Raw genomic sequence first — 20,727 nt, 5'->3', positions numbered from 1 at the left:
GTTGTAGGCTTCAGGAGTCGGGTCCTCTTTCTTGCTGAGTGGCCTTGAGCTCTATGAATTTACCTTAGTTTGTTTATCCATTCTCCTGTGGGTGGACACCTGGTCTGTTTCCAGTCTTGAGGTTACTGAGAATGTTGCTGCTGTGGACGATCTAGTACACGTCGTTTAGTAAACAAATACACCCATTTCTGTTGGAGGGCCGCGGAATTGCTGGGTCATGGGGTAGGGATATGTTGAGCTTTAATTCTTACTGCCAAACAGTTTTCCATAGTGGTGGAACTGTTTTATACTCCCACCAGTAGCAATTCCTTTACATTCTGTTAACAGTTTTTACTTATTGATTAAAAAAAGAACCTGTTTATTTGGCTGTGTCGGGTCTTGGTTGCATCATGCGTGATCTTTCATTTTGGTGCACAGGCTCAGTTGCCCCTTGGCACGTGGGATCTTAGTTCTTTGACCGGGGGTTGAACTCACATCCCCCATATTGGAAGGCTGATCCTTAAGCACTGGACCACCAAGGAAGTCCCCCTTGAAGACATTCTTTTTTTTTTTTTAATTGTATTCACTTACTCATTTATTTATCTTTGGCAGTGTTGAGTCTTCACTGTTGTACAGGCTTTCCTCTGTTGCGGCGAGCAGGGGCTAATCGTCACTGAGGTGCACGGGCTTCTTGTTCCAGTGGCTTCTCTTGTTGCGGAGCATGGGCTCTAGGGCGCTCAGTAGTTGTGGCGCACAGGCTTAGTTGCTCCACAGCATGTGGGGTCTTTCAGTACCAGGAATTGAACCCATGTCTCCTGCATTGGCATGTGGATTCTTTACCTCTGAGCCACCAGGGAACCCCCTAGCCCCCAAGCCCTCTTACATTCTTGACCACATTCTTGGTGGTGTCAGTTTTTGAACTTTTAGCCATCCAGGTGGATGGTTTCGATGTGCATTTCCCTGGAACTAAGGATATTGCACACAGTCCTCCGTTGTGTGTGTGTTCCCTCCTGTGAGGTGCCCGTGCTCTTTTCACCTTGCCTCCCAGGTGGCTCGCCTCTAATCCACAGCTCCAGCTCCTACCCAGACCCTCAGCCGAGTGAAGCCCAGACACCCCAGGCAGCAGTGAGTGGAGTTGGGCCCCCGCCATGGGGCATGCAGGCCACAGCCCAGCAGGCCCTTGCGTGCTGGGTGTCAGCTCCCCAGGGAGCAGGCCATCTTCTTGGCTGCGGTGCTGGTGTTTCATCACCACGGGACTGCGTCAGACACCTCAGCAGAGGCGCCACCCTCCGTGGGAGGACGGCAGGATCCAGGCAGGATGCAGGGGCTCTCCAGGTCCTCCCCCTGCCCTGGCTTCTGCTGGCTGCTTAGTTGCTGAAGTGAGAACGTAACAAGTGGCTCTAGTGTGCCGAGCAGCAGCCAGCTGGGAGACCCAAGGTAAAGCCTCCCTTGTGTCAGCGTCTGCTGTCCCTGGGCACGGGCATGGCCCTCTGGGGTTGTGGGGGGCGGGAGCGATCAGGGGAGACTGGAGGCACGCCCTCGGGCTCAAGGCCACCCGGCTGGCACGAGCTCTTGGATTCTGCAATCTCGGCCACACCTGGCCGCCTTCATGTCTGTCTGTCTGTCTGATTGAGGCAACCACGTGTTTGCGTTTTCACTGGGGGCCAGGCAGTGGGCCGAGCCTCTGTGCACAGGGGTGCTGCTCACAGCGGCTCTGAGAGGGGAAGTTGCTGGGCCAGGGAGGGTGTGGGGAGGGGAGATGCGGGGAGGGCTGAGAGTGGACGTGGGGTTTCTGTCTTTGCTTGTACATCCGCTCTTCCTTTGGCCCCTGGGTTCTCCATTCCAGCCCAGATTGGGAACCCAGCCCTATTCTGAACAGAGCTCACACCTGGAGAAAGTGTGGTGTTGGCCCCTGTGTTGGAGGAGGAATTCCGAACTCCCCGGCACACCTGCCTCCAGGCCCTGAGTGTTCTCCTTGTCTCAGCTCCTCACTGGGCCAGCCTCTGGGCGCTTCTCTGCACTCCCGGAGCTCCTTCCCAGTCCTAAGGGCTTTGCACTTGCTGTTCCCCTGCCTGAAATCTGTTCCTTAATGTGTCACCCCCCGCCCCGGTTAATTCAGGGGTTGGCTCGCGTGTCTCCCATACCGTGTGGCTAACGCAGCACCCGTCCCTGTCCTCCTTTCTCCTGTTCGTGTTTCTTTGCCACCATCAGACCTTGTGTCTTGTATATCGTCTGCCTCCCGCTGGAATGCGACCTTCCTGAAGGCAGGAGCTGTGTCTTAGTGATGCACCAGGATAGAGTCTGAAGCTTAGAACATACTCAGAGGAAGACTGGTGGTGTGAACAGACTCTGGAATTGTTTCTGTGGCTGTGTTTGGTCCTGGGCTGGGGATCTCTTGGGGAGATTGTTTCTCTTTGTTCGCTTGGCGGGCAGACCTTTACTTTCTCCCAGGTCTCAGGGCTGAGAAGCCTACGCTCGGGGCATCCACAGGACTGGTCCCTGGTGGGTGCTGACTTCCTGGCCACTGATGGCTGCCATCTTGGCGTGTCCTCATGTGGCAGAGGAAAAGAGCGAACTCTTGTGGTGTCTCTTATTTACTTATTTATTTTGGATCGGAGGATGATTACTTTATAATGTTGTGTTGATTTCTGCCATAATTAGCATGAATCCGCCATAGGGATACACATGTCCCCTCCCGAGACTTGGGTTTATTCATCGTGCCTTCAGTGGACAGCCAGATGCTGGGCTGGTGTGCTGAATTAGCGCTTGTAGGTGTGGGGAGAGTTGATGACGGGGCACACAGCACCCAGTGCAGCCTCTGGGGTCAGGAAGGCTTCCTGGAGGAGGCGTTGGTTCAGCTGAGACCTTAGAGAACAGGGAGAACCCCAGTACATAAAAGGTATTGAGGGTGGAGGCCTGAGCAGCAGAAGTCTGGCAGAGGGTGGGCGTCGGGGAGGAGGACCTGGGGAGGTGCGTGGTGGCTGGTGTGTGATCGTCCTTGTGGTTATTAGCCTTTCTCGAGGGCTTTCTAGGTGCCTCTTGATTTACGTGGGGCCTTCTCTGGTGGAAAAGACTTTGTTCTTCTTTGTGTGTTCTGTGCACTCTGGGGAGCCGCGGAAGAGCTGTGAGTAGAGAGGGACGCAGTCAGATTCAGGTGGAGCGTAGGGTGGGCAGCGGAGGCTGGGACCCAGGAAGAAAGCCTGGGTGGGAGGGGCAGTGGGGCGGGAGAGGTGATCTGAAAGCTGGTGGATGGGTGGTGGGGACCGCGAGGCTGAGCCGGGGTGGTGGGCAGCAGAGGCCAGGGCCTGAAGGCACTGGAATCCCAATCTGGGGGGCCTGGGTCTTTCCCGAGGCCCGTGGGAAAGCACAGGTCAGATTTGAGGGTCCTTGGGCTGCTGAACGGGAAACAGATTGGAGGATGGGAGGCCCAGAAGGAGGTGGGGTGAGTCCTCGTGGGAGGGGATGGCTCTGGGCCTGAGCCACCTGGTCAGGAGGCTGGGGTGGAAACCCTGGTCACATTAGGATCGAAGCACAGACTGGGGCACATTTCGGAGTGAGGGTCCGGTGGTCCTGGGTGTGTTCAGTCTGTGGGCGTGAGCCCCTGGGGTGCCGCCATACTTGCTAGGGAAGGGAGCCCCTTCTAGGCCCTGTCTTTGCAGCCCCGAGTCCAGGACATGGTTCCTCACCCGCTGTTTACTTCCCTGTCACTGTCCATCTTGTCTTCCTCCGGCTTCCTCCCTCTCACCTCCCTTCCCTCTGCCCGGGGCCTGGGCAGCCTGCCACCGTCACATGCCAGGCAGTAGTGTGTCCGGCCCACCAGCTCCCCTGGGGCACGAGAGAAAGCTGATGCCCGTGGTGTCCCCAGGGCCAGCTGCCGCTTCTCTGGGGGCCACCGTAGCTCCTGACCTGCTGTCCGCAAATAACCCCAGGCCAGGAAAGGCGAAAGGCGCCTTGGGCTCCATGGCCCCCGGCCAGGCCTGTGGCTCCAGGTAGGGGCCCAGCTGGTGGCTGCCTCCCCCGCTTCTCCCCTCCGCCCCGGGAACCTGAGACGAAGCAGCGGCCTCGGCGTCCGTCAGTCTGTCGGCTGCCGGTCTGGGAGGACAGAAGCAGAGGTCTCGGGGAAGGACCAGGGCCTTGTTTCAAGCCCCCAGGACTTTCTCCCGGGCCCCAGATAAGTGCGTACGCAGTTGGTTCCTTTCTTGTCGAAGATCCGGAGCACTGAGACCTTCCTTTCCTTTGTCAGCTGGTGGGGACCAGGAGGCTGAGGGAGTGACATGAGGTGGCCTGGTGCTGGGTAGGAGGGTGGTACTCAGTTTGCTAAAGGTGGCAGGTTGGTGGCACCTGGTTTGGAAAAGAGAGAGTGTGAGCCTCTGTGTGTGTGTGTACGTGTGTGCGTGTGTGTGTGTGTGTGTGTGTGTGTGTGTGTGTGAGGGTGGCAGGCAGATCCTGGTGGCTTTGAGCACGCCCTCAGGTGCCCGGGGCTGTCTGATTCATCCCAGGTGACCTCAGCGCTGGGCCTGGAGTGACGCAGGGGCGGAGCCTCCCACCCAGTCAGGAGTGGCAGTGGTGGGGCTGCCCTGCTGGGCAAGGGGTCCTGAGCACGGGGCGAGGGCACAGCCGGGGCCCTCTGCTCCTTCCAGAGGAGGGCTCTGAGGGCAAGGTCGTGTCCTTTCCTCCCCAAGACTGGGTCCCTGGGGACCCGACCGCCTCTCACTGGCCCCCTCTACCAGCCTGGGCCCCAAGGGCTAGTCTCTCCCCACCCTCCCTGGCTCCACCCTCGCAGAGCTGCCAGAGGGGCTTCAGGTGGGGTATCCCGAGGGGAGGGGTCACTGCCAAATCCCCCTGCCTCTCTGACTGATGGGCTCCTCTCCTGTCTTGCAGACTGTGCTCTGTCCAGCGCACCTCCTGCATGTCCTGCTGCCCTGAGCTGTCCCGAGCGAGGTGACAGCGTGTCACGCTGCCACCATGAACGAGGTGTCTGTCATCAAAGAAGGCTGGCTCCATAAGCGCGGTAAGGGGCTACGTTTACTCACAGGATTGCACGTCTCCCCCTTTCGCCCCAGCTCTCCTGGCAGCTGTGCCCTGCGAGGCAGAGGTACAGGGTCTTTACCACCTGAGGAGCCAGCATTCCGAGCCCTGCCTGCCCGCCCCTGCCAGTGGCTTCTTTCTAGCCCACGTCATGGACTCTTTGAAAGTAGTCTGGACGGAGGAGCTGTGGCTGCGCCTGGGCCTGAGTCTCCAGGCCTTGCTGACCCCCTGCATGAACCCCCAGGCCAGGCCTCAAACTCTGCCTCTGCATAAGTGTTCCTGCTCATGGTCCCATTTCATAGATGAAGAAACTGAGGCCTACAGTGGGTAAGTCACTTAGCTAAAGTAACACAGAGAGGCAATATCCAGCATTTATTCATCTGGCAAATACTCATAGAGTGCATAGTGTGCCAGGCTGGCCATCCCAGGCTCCAGGGGCACTGTGGTGTCCTCATGGAGTCTGCGATCCATTGGGGGGCGGGGAATAACAGGAAACTGACAGGCACGGTGTCAGGTGACGATAAGTGCCCCTGTGAGGAGTAGGGGCTCTGACGGGAGCGCTGGAGAAAGAAGGGGCTCATGCAGGTGGCTCTGAGGAGGGACCAGTATATGGAGGCCAGGAGCAGGTGAGGGAGCAGGCTACACAGATAGCCAGCCAGGGGGTCCCAGGGAGTGGGGCAGCGAGGAATGGGGGCCGTGTGCCTGGAAATAGAGTGGGCCAGGGTGGCCACAGCAGAGCGAGCGAGCGAGCCAGCCGCAGAAGGCGGGCAGAGCCGTGACATAGCACCAGACCGCCAGCGCCGGATGCCTTGGAGGGGCTGGAACTCGTCTGGCATTCGGAAGCCCAGGATGTTGTGAGCGAGCTCGGGACCAGGTCTGGTTGTGCTGGTGGGCGACTAAGAGATGAAGTCACTTACAGGGGAGACACGGAGAGACTCGACCCGGGGACCCCAGGCCTCTGCCCCAGCACTGCCGCACTGAACGGGCTCACTGCTGTTCGAGGCAGCTGGGAAGAAGCATGTGCTGAGAGCCAGCTTGTCCAGGCACCCAGGAGCGAAGGAAACCGGCTGTCCTAGCTTCCTCGGACCTTCCCCTGCAGAGTGGGGACCTTCCCCTTGGGGGGCCGCCACTTTGCACGCTCTCATTCACTCGGCAGACATGCATCAAGTAGCTGCCGTGTTTTAGGCACATTCTGGGCACTGGGGATACGGCAGTGAACCAGATGGGCCCACAGTTCCCATCCTGTGTTGATGTCATACATTAAGTGGGCGAGACCAGGGCACCTGAGTAGAGGAGTGGGCCCAGTGGGGCTGGTGCCTTGGAGAGAAACCCAACAGTGTGAGGAGAGGGGTGAGGGAGCTATCAGAGAGGGGCTGGCCAGGGAGGGCCTCACGAAGAAGGGGGTGTTTGAATAAAGATCCGAAGGAGGCAAGGGAGTGAGCCCCACAGTTGAAGGGGACCGAGTTCCCGGAGGGGGTGGGCTGGGCATGCTTGAGGCGGGCCGGGAAGCTGGTGGGCTGGCCCTGCTGAAACTGGAGAAGTGCCTGCGCACTCTGCATGCTGCCTAGCCCGCCCACCTAGAGCGGTGCCGAGGGTCTCACTGCAACCCCCCCCTTCCCGATCCCCTTCCCAGGCAGGGTGGCATCCAGGGCCTCTTGGCCTACCTGCCTGGATTGGGCCCTGAGTTTGGGGCTGTTGATGGAGCTCTCTGTACCTTGGCAGGTGTCAAAGTTGTAACCCCAGCTCTGCCACTTCCTCAGTGTGACTGTGTCATCTCTCTGAGCCTTGGTTTCCCCTCTGTAAAATGGGTCAACAGCCCAGGCTTCTGGGAGTGTCAGCTTCATGAGAGCAGGGGTTTTATCTGGCTTGTTCACTGGGATAGTGCCAGTGCCCTAGAAAAGTGCTTGGCGTGCAGTAGGCACTTAATAACTGTTGGATGGATGCTTGGGATCATGTGTGTGGATGGTATGTGTAATAGGGTGTGCCAGGTCTCAGGCTCCTGAGTTTTCTGAGGCCCGTGGCTCTCTAGGCTGGGGTGGGGCCTTCTCCGGAGGTGGCTAGAGAACTATGGCTGGGCAGTGGCTCCCGAGGCTGCAGGTGGCATTGAGTGAATCTCAGCCTCTCCCAGGCCTTCAGTGTCTCCGTTCGTCCACGGGGGCCCAGACAAGCTGCTGAGATGACCTGTCTTGGTTTTGTACCGTACCCACACACACTTGTGCAGCCTCTCCTGGGTCTCCCAGTGCCTGTTGTTCCAAGCAGCAGCCAGAAGTGGTGGGCAGGGCAAGGTGGGCCCTGCCACCATTCAGACACGTGCGCCTTCCCGCCCTACTCCTGGTGGTTGAAATAACAGCAGCCCAGCTTACTGTGTGCCCACTCGGTGCCGGGCCTGGGGCTGTGTTCGCAGGAGGCCCAGTTTTGTTGAGTTTCTGTTACTGCCCCGTGAGGTGGGCACCGTCTTGCAGACCGGAAGCTTCAGCTCAGCAGAAAGACTGAGTTGCCTGGGGCTTCAGCAGGGAGGTGGCAGCGCCAAGGTTCAGGCTCCAAGTCCTGAGCCAGCGCCTGGCTCACATGCTGCCTCTGGCTCGGCAAGGCCCACTCAAGGATCGGGTCCTTCATGCCATGTGCGGGTCCCCTTTCTGACACAGCCTCAGCACACTCTGCCAGGCCCCGCCGGGCCAGGCCACGTCTGCCAGTTTACAGGTAGACACTGTCAATGACTATGGGCAGAGCGAACCCAGGTTCTAGTCCTAGCTCTCCCAGTTAACAGCCATGAGCCTCAGGCAAGTACTGGAACCTCTTTGTGCCTCAGTTTCCCTATCTGTAAAATGGGATTGTTGTGAGGATGTTTTCCCTTCCAGTTTTTTTGTAGCTTGTTACCGACATATAAAACCCCACAGGTAAGTGCCCAGATCATAAACTCACTCCAAAACCTATGTCCAGGTCAGGAAATAGAGTAAGTCAATCCCCAGAAGGCTGTCTGCCTCTTGCAAGCAGTAACCACTCTCCTAACCTCCAATATCATGGGTGAATTTGTCTAGTTTTGTTTTTGTTTCTCAAATTGAAGTAAAATTTACACAACACAGAATTAAGTGTTTTAAAGTGGACAATTCAGTGGCCTTGAGTACTTTCACATTGTTGCGTAACCGCTAGCTCTGTCTGGCTCCAGAACATCTTCATCTGCCTGAAAGGCTGCCCTCCGCACCGTGAGTAGTCAGCTCAGTCTCCCTCCTCCCAGCCCCCGGCAGCCGTCAGCTTGTTGTTTGTCTTTATGGATGTACTTACTTTGGACATTTCATATACATGAATCATACAATATGTGGCTACTGAAGTCTGGTTTCTTTCACTGAGCATAACGTTTTTAAGGTTCATCTACGCTGTAGCATGTATCAGACAGTACTTCCTTCCTTTTTATAGACAAACAATGTTCCATTGTATCAAGATATCACATTTTCTTTATCCATATGTCCATTGATGGACATCTGAGTTATTCCTACCTTTTGGCTGTTGTGAATAGTGCTGCTATGAATATCTGTATACAAGTGTTTGAGTACTTGTTTTCAGTTTTGGGGGGTACACACCCAGGAGTGGAATTGCTGGGACACACGTATCTATTGTTGTTTAGTCACTCGGTCGTGTCCGACTCTTTGTGACCCCGTGGACTGTAGCCCACCAGTCTCCACTGTCCATGGGAATCGCCAGGCCAGAATACTGGAGTGTTGCCGTCTCCTTCTTCAGGGGTCTTCCCAGCTCAGGGATTGAACCCGTGTCTTCTGCACTGGCAGGTGGGTTCTTTGCCACTGAGCTGCCAGGGAAGCCCCAGTAGGCATCTATTAGTTTATATTGCTTATAATCAAATGTATTCTATGTATTTAGATAATATAGAAAAAACTGTGAAATGTCTGGATCGCACCTTCTGTGCACGTGACCCACAGTGTATTCTGTCTGGCTCTCTGAGGGAGCACCCGAGTTGGCACAGGGCTGCGCCATTTTACGCTCCCACCAGCAGTGGCTCCAGATCCTCACCCACACCTGCTAGTTTTCTTTGAGTTTTTGTTGTTTGTTTTTAATGAAAGCCATCCTGGTGGGTGTTCAGTGGTGTTTCAGCATGGTTTTGATTGACATCTCCCTAGTGACTGATGGTGTTAAGCGTCTTTTTATATGTTTGCTGGTCCTTGTTTATTGGAGAAACACCTTTGTAGTCCTTCGGGTATAGTGTTCAGACACTGCGTGTGCGCGTGCTCACTTGTGTCTGACTCCTTGCGACCCCTTGGACGGTAGCCCCCCAGGCTTCTCTGTCCATGGGATTGTCCGGGGAAGAATACTGGAGTGGGTTGCCATTTCCTCCTCCGAGGAATCTTCCCAACCCAGGATGGAGCCCGTATCTCCTGTATCTTCTGTGTTGGCAGGTGGATTCTTAACCACTGAGCCACCTGGGAAGTCTTTCACCCATTTTTTAAATTGGTTTTTTTTTTTTTTTTTTTTTTCGGTTGTTGCTGAGTTGTAAAGTTCATTATCTATTCTGGATACTAGACTCTTATGAGACATATGATATGCAAATGTTTTCATCCACTCTGTTGGTTGGTTGACTTTTTATTTTTGTGATAACATCTTTTGCACAAAATTTTTTATTTCAATGAGTCCACTGTATTTTTTTTTTTTTCCTTTGTTGTCATATCTAAGAATCTGTTGCCAAGTTCAGGGTTACAGAGATTGACCTGTGTATTCTTCTAACAGTTTGATAGCTTTAGCTCTTATTTTTAGGTAGATGCACTTTGAGTTAATTTTTTAAACATGGTGTAGAGCTCCATCTCTGTTCTTCTGCATGTGGGTATCCAGTTGTCCCAGCACAATTTGTTGCAGAGACTGGTCTTCCCCAGTGGAATGGTCTTGGTACTGTTGTTGAAAATTAGTTGCCCATAGTTGTGTAGATTTATTTTTTGACTCTCAGTTCTACTCTCTTGGTCTGTATGGCTATCCTGTACCACACTGATTTGATTATTGTAGCTTTGTAGTAAGTTTTGAAATCAGGAAGTAAGAGTCCTTTCCCTTTGTTCTTTTTCAACATTGCTTTGGCTGTTTGGAACCCCTTGCCACATGAATTTGAATTCTGTGTAAATTTGAGGGTTGGTTCTTCCTCAACAGCAAAAAAGGGCTATTGGAATTTTGATAGGGAATGTGTTAAATCTGTATGTAAATGGCTTTGGGTAGTCTTACAGTCTTAATGTCAAGTCTCAATCCTTGACACAGGATTCTTGCATTTTTTTAAGTTTCTTTCAGCAGTGTTTTTTTAAAATAATTTTTATTTATTTACTTCTGGCTGTGCTGGGTCTACGTGGCAGTGAGCAGGGGCTACTCTAGTTGTGGTACACAGGCTTTTTATTGCAGTGGTTTCTCTTGTTGCAGAGCACAGACTCGAGGGCACGCAGGCATCAGTAGCTGTGGAAATGGGCTCCGTAGTTGTGGCTCCTGGGCCCTGGAGCACAGGCTCAGTAGTTGTGGAGCACCGGCTCAGTAGTTGTGGAGCACCGGCTTAGCTGCTCTGAGGCATTTGGGTCTTGCTGGACCAGGGATTGAACTTGGGTCTCCTGCATTGGCAGGCAGATTCTTTACTGGTGAGCCAGCAGGGAGGCCCCTGTTTTGTAGTTTTTAATGTATAAATCTTTGCCTAGTTGTGCTGTTGTAAATGGATTTGTTTTCTTTAATTTCTTTTTTGGATTATTCATTGCTAGTGTGTAGAAACACAGTTTGTTTTTGTGTGTTGATCTTGCTGAATTTGTTAGCTCTAGTAATTGTTTTGTGGATTTTTGTGCTTTTCTGTATATAGGATCCTGTTATCTGCAAATAAAGGTAGTTTTACTTACTCCTTTTCAAATTGGATACTTTCTGTCTTTTTCTCTGGCCAGAACTTACACCACAGTGTTTCAGAGCAGTGGTGAGAGTGGAAATCTTTGTCTTGCTCCTGATCTTAGCCAAGGGGAAGCGTTCATTCTTTCATCCTTGAGTGTGATGTTGACGTGTGGGTTTTTCATAGATGCCCTCTTGGGAAGGAGAGTCCCCCTTCTCTTCTTAGCTTACTGAGTATTTTTATCATGAAAGAGTGCTGGATTTTGTCAAACGCTTTTTCTGTGTCAATCTGGATGACCTTGTGTTTTTTTTTCCCCACTTCATTCTGTTGAGGCGTACGACGCTGATTGCTTTTTGTGGTTTTGAACTACCCTTGCAGTCCTGGGATAAAGCCCACTGGGTCATGGTATGTGGTCCTTTCATGGTGCTCTCAGGTTTGTGGTTTTGCTAGTTTTTGAACTTTACATACGTCGAATCATTTAGTATTGACATTCGAAAGAATTCAACAAGTTAAAGCCTCTAAGAAACTTAGGATGGTGCCTGGCAGGCACATAGTACCCTATAGTATTTTCTGATCATCACCGTTGCTTACTGGGTGTCCTTCTCGTGAGAGGAGACAAAGACTTAGAGAAACCCACCCTGGCTTCTGGTGGCGACTTAGGGAGCCCACCCTCCGCCCCAGTTACAATGTACACACCCTTTGCTTGCCCGGTGGGCTGATGAGGAAGAGCTGTTGTTGATTTATTGGTGTGCTGGTCCCTGGCGAGGCTGGGTGCTTTGTGTTTGCTTTGTATTTGCCATCTCTCTCTCTCTCTTTTTAAAGCAGCTTGAGACACAGCTCACATACCATGTAGTTCAGCCACTTGGGGCCTTGAGTGTGTTTAGAGCTGTGCCTCCATCACCATAGTCAGCTTTGGAACATTCTCACTACCCTAAAAAAGGACCCTCCTTCCCCGCCCAGACTCGCCCCCCTCCTCAGCCCTAGGCCCAGTAATCAAGTTTTCATCTTGAGAAGTTTCCCTGTTCTGGACATTTTATATAGATGAAATCATATAATCTGTGGTCCTTTGTGACAAGCTTTTTTCAGTTACCCTTCTTATGGTTCATCCACCTTGTAGTATGTAAGTTATGGTTCATCCAGCTTGTAGCGTGTATTAATACTTCATGTATCAATACTTTTTTGGCCGCATTGCATTGCATGTTGGATTTTAGTTCCCTGACAAGGGGTCGAACCCTCCCCCTCTGCATTGGAAGTGCAGAGCCCTAACCACTGGACCGGCAGGGAATTCCCAGTACTTCATTCCTCTTAGTGACCAAGCGATACTGATACTCCATCCTGCCGACGTGCCGCATTTCGTCTGTCCATCTGTTAGCGGATGCGCTTCGGAGTTTCTCCTCTTTACTGCTATGAATAATGTTGCTGTGGGTATTTATATGTATGTAAGGTTTCGTGTGGATATGTGCTTCACCATTTCATTTTAGTCCTTAGCCACCCCTCTGAGGAGCGTGTGTGCATACATACGTACCTACACGGAGTGCTTGGATATTCGTGGTTACAACAAGTGGAGGGAGTCGAGGAGCACATGGAGGGCACAGCAGCAGTAACACCGGCCTGGCACGGTGTTTTGACATTTGATCCCCCCGCACAGCTGTAGAGTGAATACCCGCCCATGGGATTTGGCCCTCCAGGGCCACAGGGCATGTATGTTAGAGGCCTGGGCCTCCCCTGGGACTGGGCCATGCGCTGGCAAGGACGGCTCACTGCTGGCCACACTGTGAGGCAGCTGGTGCCCTGCAGCGGCGCGGCGCCTTCCTGCCAGGCGTGACCTCTGGATCACTGGGCCCAGCCCAGAGCCCAGCCTGCGTCAGCTGGGGCCGCCTGGAGGGTTTCTCTGGGAGAAGCACACTCTTCACCCTCTTGTCCATCTTCCTCTCAGTGTGGGGCCCCTTGCCAGGCCCTGCCCTGGGCCTGGCTACCCTGACCTCTCTCCCTCCCGCCCTGCCTGTTCAGGTGAATATATCAAGACCTGGCGGCCCCGGTACTTCCTGCTGAAGAGCGACGGCTCCTTCATTGGCTATAAGGAGCGGCCTGAGGCCCCCGACCAGACCCTGCCCCCCTTAAACAACTTCTCTGTCGCAGGTGCGTCTTGGGGGCACATGGGGTGTATTTGTTCTGGACTGTAGGCCTGTCTGGGGTCTGTTCGCCCGCCTCTCCTGCTCCACCTCTCTTTCCTGGGCCTGGGAGCTGTGTTGATCGCCAGTGGAGAGCTGGAGGAAGAAAGGAGCTGGGGCACTTCTCAGCCTTCTGGGCCCTCTGTGGCACCTGAGGCGGAGCCTTCTAGCCAGAAGCTGACCAGTGGAAGCCTGGCCCGTGCAGAGCCCCTGCCTGGGCCTCACAGAACCTGCCCTCCCCCCGCCACCACCTTCCTTCCCCGCTGACCCGATGAGTCACCATGTTCTTGTCACACCCCCAAAGAACGTTTCAAAGTCACTCATCTCTACTGCCACTAGGTAGCCCAGACACGGTCCTCGCCCCACCAACTCTCTGCTCTAGCCTCGTCCCCAGCCTTGCCCCTCGAGCAGCCCACCTGCTCTTTCTGGAATCCAGCCCCATTCCCCTCTCCATCCTGCCTAAAGCCCTGCCTTGGTGGCTTTCCCGTGTGCTGGTGACCCCGACACAGCCGTCCTGAACTCCCCGCCTGGCCTGAGCGGCTTTTCTGCACACCTCTCCTTGAGTATTCCCACCATGAGATCCCCTCTGTGAGCCACACCATCCTTTGAGTCCTCTCTCCCTCCCTGAACCTCCCCCCAACCCCGCCCCGGCTTCTCCGGGAGGGCCTTATTGCCTCTCATCCTCAGGCCAGGGCAGCGACCCAGATGCTTCTCTGCACCCCACTGTGGCCCTGTGGTCTGCCTGCCTTCCCTCCCCTCCCCTCCTCTGGATGGCCCCATGCCCTCCCTGGGCTTCCAGCGTCCCCTCTCTCTCCTCTACCCAACAACCAGAGGGGGCTGTTTAAGTCTGTTCTTGGCTCTTCCTGCTCCCTCAGGACACAGTCCAGGTTCGTCGCCATGCCCCCGAGCCTGCAGGCTGGCCCCCGCTCTCCTCTCCAGCCTGTCTCTCCCTTCTCTCCTCCTCACACAGAATTTGTTCTTCCCTAAGTGCACCGGGCCCTCTCTCCTCTCTAGGCTTCTGTGCCCAGTGCCCTCTTCTGCCTGCAGAGCTCAGTACAGGGATGCCCTTCCTCTGGGAAAGCCTTCCGAGCCCCTGGACGGGTTGGCTGCCTCTTTGGATGCCCCTCACCCCCATCGCAGCCCTAACCCGGAGCCTTGGCTGGTGGGCGGCCTGCCCCCTAAACACACACGCACTGGGCCTGTAGGTAAACACACACACACTGGGCCTGTAGATAAACACACGCACACTGGGCCTGTAGGTAAACACACGCACACTGGGCCTGTAGGTAAACACACACACACTGGGCCTGTAGGTAAACACACACACACTGGGCCTGTAGATAAACACACGCACTGGGCCTGTAGGTAAACACACACACACTGGGCCTGTAGGTAAACACACGCACTGGGCCTGTAGGTAAACACATGCACACTGGGCCTGTAGGTAAACACACACACACTGGGCCTGTAGGTAAACACACACACACTGGGCCTGTAGGTAAACACACACACACTGGGCCTGTAGATAAACACACGCACTGGGCCTGTAGGTAAACACACACACACTGGGCCTGTAGGTAAACACACGCACTGGGCCTGTAGGTAAACACATGCACACTGGGCCTGTAGGTAAACACACGCACACTGGCCTGTAGGTAAACACACACGCACACTGGCCTGTAGGTAAACACACACGCACACTGGCCTGTAGGTAAACACACACGCACACTGGGCCTGTAGGTAAACACACGCGCACTGGGCCTGTAGATAAACACACGCGCACTGGGCCTGTAGGTAAACACACACGCACACTGGGCCTGCCCCCTAAACACACACGCGCTGGGCCTGTAGGTAAACACACGCGCACTGGGCCTGTAGATAAACACACGCGCACTGGGCCTGTAGGTAAACACACACGCGCTGGGCCTATAGGTAAACACACGCACACTGGGCCTGTAGGTAAACACACACGCACTGGGCCTGCCCCCTAAACACACACGCACTGGGCCTGTAGGTAAACACGCACACTAGGCCTGTAGGTAAACACACGCACACTGGGCCTGCCCCCTAAACACACACGCTGGGCCTGTAGGGGCAGGCTGTCGTGGTCAGCAGTGCCACGGGGCTGGCACACGGGGCTGACTGGGGGGATGCGGGCTGCGCACACACTCTGCTCACATCCCTCTTCTGCAGAATGCCAGCTGATGAAGACCGAGAGACCTCGGCCCAATACCTTCGTCATTCGCTGTCTGCAGTGGACCACAGTCATCGAGAGGACCTTCCATGTTGACTCCCCGGACGAGAGGCAAGTCGGGGCCTCAACGTGGCCGCCCTTTGGGAGGGGCCAGGCTCTGTTTGAGGTGAGGGGTACAGAGGGACAGATTCCCCTGAGCCCCTCCCTAGGAGTTTCCCATCTCAGCCCTTGTGCAAGCTAAGAGGAGCAGGGGTTCTCCCTGTTCTGTGTCCTCAGATGGGAGGGTGTGCTGGAATCACAACAGTTTGTTAGCAGTGAGGTGCTCTGGGCTTCTTCAGGGCCTCTGCTTATCCAGAGACCTGCAAAGGGTCAAGGAGCTGCCTTTTTAATGAGCATCTCCATTGATATAGAGGCAGGTGGTCCAGAGATTCCGGTTTTTAAAAGATCATCTTATTAATCAGAAGAGATAGCAGTTTCACCTAGTTCACAAATGCAGAACAGCATGAGAAGGTGTGTAGCGGAAGCTTCACTCTCACTTCAGCCCTGCACGCCATATCCCCCACCGCCAGGCTGACTGCTGCTGTTGCGTGTCCTGCAGGAGCTGCTTCTCAATGAGTGTGGACAAGCTCGTTCAGACATCACTTCTGTGCCCTGCTCCTCTTGTTCTTTCTTTATATACAAAAGGTGGCTCCATGCCCACACTGTTGTTTCATTTCATGTGTCTTGGGGACGCGCTCTGCTTCTGTGTATAGAGAGATGCTGTGCTGCACTTTTCAACAGGTGCACATCTGTGTCCCTGAGTTGAGCAGTTCTTTGTTAATGGTGATTGGGGTTATTTCAACCTTTTGGGCTTATTAGAAGCAGTGCCACAGTCTACGAGCCATGCCACCCTGAACACGCCTGACCTCGTCTAATCTCAAGCTAAGCAGGATTGGGCCTGGTTAGTACTTGGATGGGAGAAGCAATGCCACAGTGAAACAACTTGTGGTTACCTTGTTTGACATACTTGCAGGTAAATCTGTAAGGTGGATTCTTAGATGTGGAATTGCTGGGTCACAGGGAATATGCATTGGTAATTTTTATGACCAGTTCTGTTGGTATTAGGCATAATAGAATTCTAATTCTAAGAGGGTTATGCCTGTGTCTGAGGGTTATCACAGCCTGTGTTTTCAAACATTCAACTTTTTACCAAACGTTTGGTGAGTGTGTGTCCTTATCTGTCGTGTGGTCAAGGGCCATGTGAGTTTCTGTTTCTGAATTGTCTTGTTTATGTCCTTTGTCTGTTTTTCTTTGGGGTACTTGGTCTTTTGCTTATTTATTTTTGAAAGCTCTTTATATATTAGAGAGCTTAGCCCTTTGTAACGAGTGGCAAATATTTTTCCCTCACGTTGTTGGCCTTCACTTTGATAGATTTTTTTTTTTCCTTTTTTTTTTGGCTGTACTGTGTGGCATGTGGGATCTTCATTCCCTGACCAGGGTTCGAACCTGTGTGGCCTTCATTTTGAGAAACATTTTTTTAGCTTGTCTTTGGGGTGAGGATTCAGCTGATCCTCTGGAGTACCCTAAATCAGTGCTGCCCAAGAGAAGCTTCTGCCGTGGTAGAAATGCAGTGTCCAGCAGGGTAGCCACTAGTCACGTGTGCCACTGAGCCACTGCCTAGTAGCCACTGAGCACGTGAAACATGGCTCATGAAGCTGAGAAACGGAATTTTGTATTTTCTTTAACTAATTCAAATTTAAATAGCCACCTAGGGCTAGTGGCTGCCCTTGTGGGCAGTGCATTTCTGGAGCGAAAGACTTGCTGCTCTAATCTAAACTGTGTCATTGCAGAGCTTCCCAAGGCTGAAAATATACTTGCCCCTCTATGGGGCACAGAATGGCCATCTCAGGCCCCCTGAGATATTACTCAGATGAAAACTGGGCACAGGAAACATGGCCTGCCAGTAAAAAGCCAGCTGGGATCAGAAGGTGCATAGGGTCTAGGCGTTGGGCTGAGTTTTGAGGAATGGGGGAGGAGTCAGCCGTGGAGATAGGAAGAAGAAGGTGGCTTTGGGAAAAGGGACCAGCCTTTGAAAAAGCCTGGATGCGAGGCAGCTTGTCATCCCAGGGACTGCAGAGGGTTCTGCATGACTAAAGAATCAAGAGCTAAGGGTCTTGGAAGAGGGGAAGCGGAGGCCTTGAAGCTGGCGAGCTCAGCTGGCGCCTGGGCTCCAGATGGAGGTCCCCACAGGGCTTGGCAAGCAGTGAATCAATTGGGGTTTGTCACAGGGTTGCTGAAAGATTCAGGGGGATGATAAACAGGAAGCCCTGGACTCAGCAGTACCTGGCACACACTTTGCAAGCCTGGAGCAGCCTTGGGGAGCCGGCAGAGTTTTAGTAGCAAGAGGCCTGCTCTAGTTTCCATTTTCGTAATGCCATGCTCTTTGGCGTGGGGAAGAGTCCCTTTACTGAGACTGTAGGGACTGGAGAGCCCCCACTTTCCTCCTTTTCTTAGTACCTACTGCTGTCACTGGAGAGGAATCTGATGGGATTTGTCTGAGACCAGACCCCAGATTCCTGACCTTAACTCTAGGGAAGGCACGAGTCCGAAACCCAGGAGAGGGAGGCTGCTCTGCTCGTGACTGTCCTCGCTGCCCTGCCAGGCCTGAGCCTGGGGATCGGGGGTGGGGCGGGAGCCAACGGGGCCACTCCGGTGACCGGTCACCGCTGCAGCAGCCTGCTCGCTTCCTCCCCCAGCGGGCTCTCCCCAGGGCACCTGGAGCAATTCTCCTTCTCCTTGCCATGACTTGTTGTTTCAGGCGGACGGAACAGTTGAAAGACCACTGTCGTAAGTGAACAGCTAGATACCCTGCACTTAGGTTCAGCAGTTGAGCATGTGCCGTGTTGGCCTCATCTGGCTGTATTTTATGCTGAATCTTGAACTTCTGTTCATACTTTGTGACACTTTCCTCCGTAATACATCAGCAGGCATCTCCTAAGAATAAGGAGCTGCTTCTACAGAATCTTGGTGCCCTTATCACACCAGAGATGATTATTTGTAATATTAATACTTTACTAACGTCCTCCCCAGATCTGAGCCATAGTTAAATTTACCCAGTTGTCCTCAAAATGTTGTTTTTCAGACCAGGATTTGATAAACCAAGGTACATGCTGTCTGTGTCCTGTTTTAGTCTAGTAATTTAACCTTTGTGTCTTCCCCCGCCACAACACTGATTTTTTTTTTTTTCTTTTTTGACAAGCCAGACTGGTTGTCTTGCAGGATGCCCTATACCCTGGATGTGTCGTATTATTGTCTTTTGGCACTGTTTTCTTTGTTCTTCTGTGCCTGTATTTCCTGTAAACTGGAAATTAGGTCTGAATTAAGGTTGGCAAACTATGGCCCAGCCTCCTAGTTTTATAAATAAAGTTTTATTGGAACACCACGCCTATTCACTTACCAATTATCTGTGACTGCTCTTTGCTGTCCTGTGGCAGAATTGAGCAGTGACCGAGTTGTAACAAGACTGTGTGACCTGCGAGGCCTAAAATATTTACTCTTCGGCTCTTTCCAGGAGAAGTTGGCAGACCCCTGGTCTTGGCAGGAATTTTAACAGGGCATCACATTAGTGTGATCTCTTTTAATGAAAATCTTACCGTGCAGTTTCTGTTTGAAATTCTGAGGCTCTTAGTCTCACTTGGAGTAAACTCCAGAGTCGATGCCCTGTTCTACAAAGACCTGCATGATCTGGCCTCGGAATACTTTCCTGCCACCAGTTCCCGCACTTTAGCCCCCGTGGCCTCCATGCTCTTCCTTAAACATGCCAGGCACACTTCCTACCTCAGGACCTTTGCACTTGCTATTTCCTTTGCTTGGAATCCTCTTCCCCCAGATGTCATTATATTTCTGCTTTTAACGTTGTGGGGTCTCTGCTCAGATGCCGCCTTCTTGGAGGGTCCTGCCTGCCTTCCACGACTGTTTCCCTTAGCCTGCTTTATTTGTCCTCATAGCATGTGTCCTGCCTGGTGTGACATTTTCTGTTTGTTTATTTGTGCCAGGAATATAACTAGGTGTTCAGTAAATATTTGTCAAATGAATAAAAGAACGGTTAGGACTAATGCTCTGTTCAGCCAGACCCTGTTTGAAGATCTTCACATGTGTCAATTCACTTATCCTCGCTACACTTCTAGGCAGGAGTTCCTCACCTGCTAAACAGACATGATGGTGGTGAGACCGAAGCTCAGAGAGGTACGGAATAAAAAAAGAAGATCTGAAGGGCCTATGTTTTCCCTGCCAAGCAGGGCTGGGCCCGAATCCGCCAGGGCAGCCCATCTGAGAGTGTCTGAGCAGAGGGGGACCCCAGATGCCTCCAGCTGTGAACGCTCCTCTGATTCTGAGGGGGACCCTGTAGGGGAGAGGGCCCCATCTGGCGTCAAGACCAGCAGTCAGTTGTTCTTCCCGAGGCTGTGACGAGGACAGCCCTGTCACCTCCAGGCCACTGGCCTTCCCTCCAGGGTGCAGTTCATTCTGCTCAGCCGGGTGGCCCAGGATCTGGAGTCAGACCAGCCACTGTGCCGCTGTCCCGGTGGGGCTCAGTGGCTGTGAGGAACCAGGAGGATGTGGAAGCGTCTTGGCTCGGGGCCCCCGGAGAGTCACGCCACCTTTTCTCGCCTCCGAATCGTCTGCCACCGTCTCCTCTTGCCGTGGGACTAGCGTTGTGCTTCCTCTTGAGACTCTCAGCCTATACTCCACACAGCAGCTGTTGACTTAGAGCAGAAAAGTCAGGCCCTGTCAGCCCCGATAGACCCGTCCAGGACTTCTGTGACGTGAAGGATCCAGACTTAACTCCTTCACGCCATGGCCTCCCTCCTGCTCTCATCCCTTCCATTCCTCTCTCTCTGTTGGCTCCAGCCAGGCTGGCACCTGCTGGGCCTTCCACAGACGCCGCAGGCTCCCTGCTCGGGGCCTTCGCTATGCTGGTTGCTCTGCCTGGATTCTTTTCTCTCCTGGCACTTCACAGGGCTGCCTCCTCCCCTCTGTTTCACTTATTTCACAGCCAAGTGCCCGTTCTTGGCCCTGGGGAGCCCCATGTTCTGGGGAGGTCCTCCAGGTCCTGACTTAGGTGCCACCTCCTTGGAGAGGCCTTTCCAGACTACTCTCTGAGCAGGGGCTTCCTCTCTGGCCCCTGCCTTGGAGCCTTGACACAGGTGTCTTGCATGTTAGGCCTGGAGCTCCAATGGGGCTGGTTCCCTGCTGCACCCCCAGCGCCCGGAAGAAGGCCTGGCACACAGAAGCCACTCAGGAGGGACTGGCTGGGTGACTCCTCACAACCCTTTGAGGTGTTTGCTCTCTCCTGAGCACTTGATGCTGGTGTCTCATTCCTTCCTTGGACAGCCCTTGGAAAGTCAGGTGGCCTGCCTGTGGTTGCCTCAGGAAGGGGCAGAGCCCGGAGTCCCTCCAGGCCTTCCAGCTTCCGAGTCTGTACTCTCAGCTGTGGTATTGGGCCCAGGGAACGTGGGGGGCAGACGGAGGTC

At 53.6% G+C, this 20,727-nt stretch overlaps 1 protein-coding gene and 1 long non-coding RNA gene across 18 annotated transcripts in view; one reads left to right on the top strand and one right to left on the bottom strand.

Annotated features, from left to right (window-relative positions):
- Nucleotides 1–20,727, top strand: part of AKT2 (AKT serine/threonine kinase 2) — a 66,133-nt gene that overhangs the window by 30,697 nt on the left and 14,709 nt on the right. For 12 of the 17 annotated variants that reach the window (XM_060398079.1, XM_027978324.3, XM_060398093.1 and 9 more), the window contains 3 exons: nucleotides 4,861–4,990; nucleotides 12,863–12,991; nucleotides 15,217–15,328. In XM_060398079.1, the coding sequence (XP_060254062.1) occupies nucleotides 4,945–4,990; nucleotides 12,863–12,991; nucleotides 15,217–15,328 (287 nt within the window). In that variant the 5' untranslated portion in view covers nucleotides 4,861–4,944. Of the gene's footprint in view, nucleotides 1–1,027; nucleotides 1,417–3,811; nucleotides 3,969–4,053; nucleotides 4,155–4,860; nucleotides 4,991–12,862; nucleotides 12,992–15,216; nucleotides 15,329–20,727 lie in introns of those variants that run through there. The other 5 variants (XM_060398086.1, XM_060398088.1, XM_060398081.1 and 2 more) reach the window with 3 other exon arrangements.
- Nucleotides 2,563–4,565, bottom strand: LOC132657693 (uncharacterized). Its single transcript, XR_009596210.1, has 2 exons — nucleotides 4,023–4,565; nucleotides 2,563–3,101 (listed from the first exon to the last, which is right to left on the bottom strand). It is a non-coding gene; the product is annotated as an uncharacterized LOC132657693 (long non-coding RNA).

This window comes from Ovis aries, chromosome 14 (genome assembly GCF_016772045.2).
Source record: "Ovis aries strain OAR_USU_Benz2616 breed Rambouillet chromosome 14, ARS-UI_Ramb_v3.0, whole genome shotgun sequence".
NCBI lineage: Eukaryota > Metazoa > Chordata > Mammalia > Artiodactyla > Bovidae > Ovis > Ovis aries.
The sequence above is the reverse complement of the archived record's forward strand: the minus strand, read 5'-3'. Positions and strand labels throughout refer to the sequence as shown.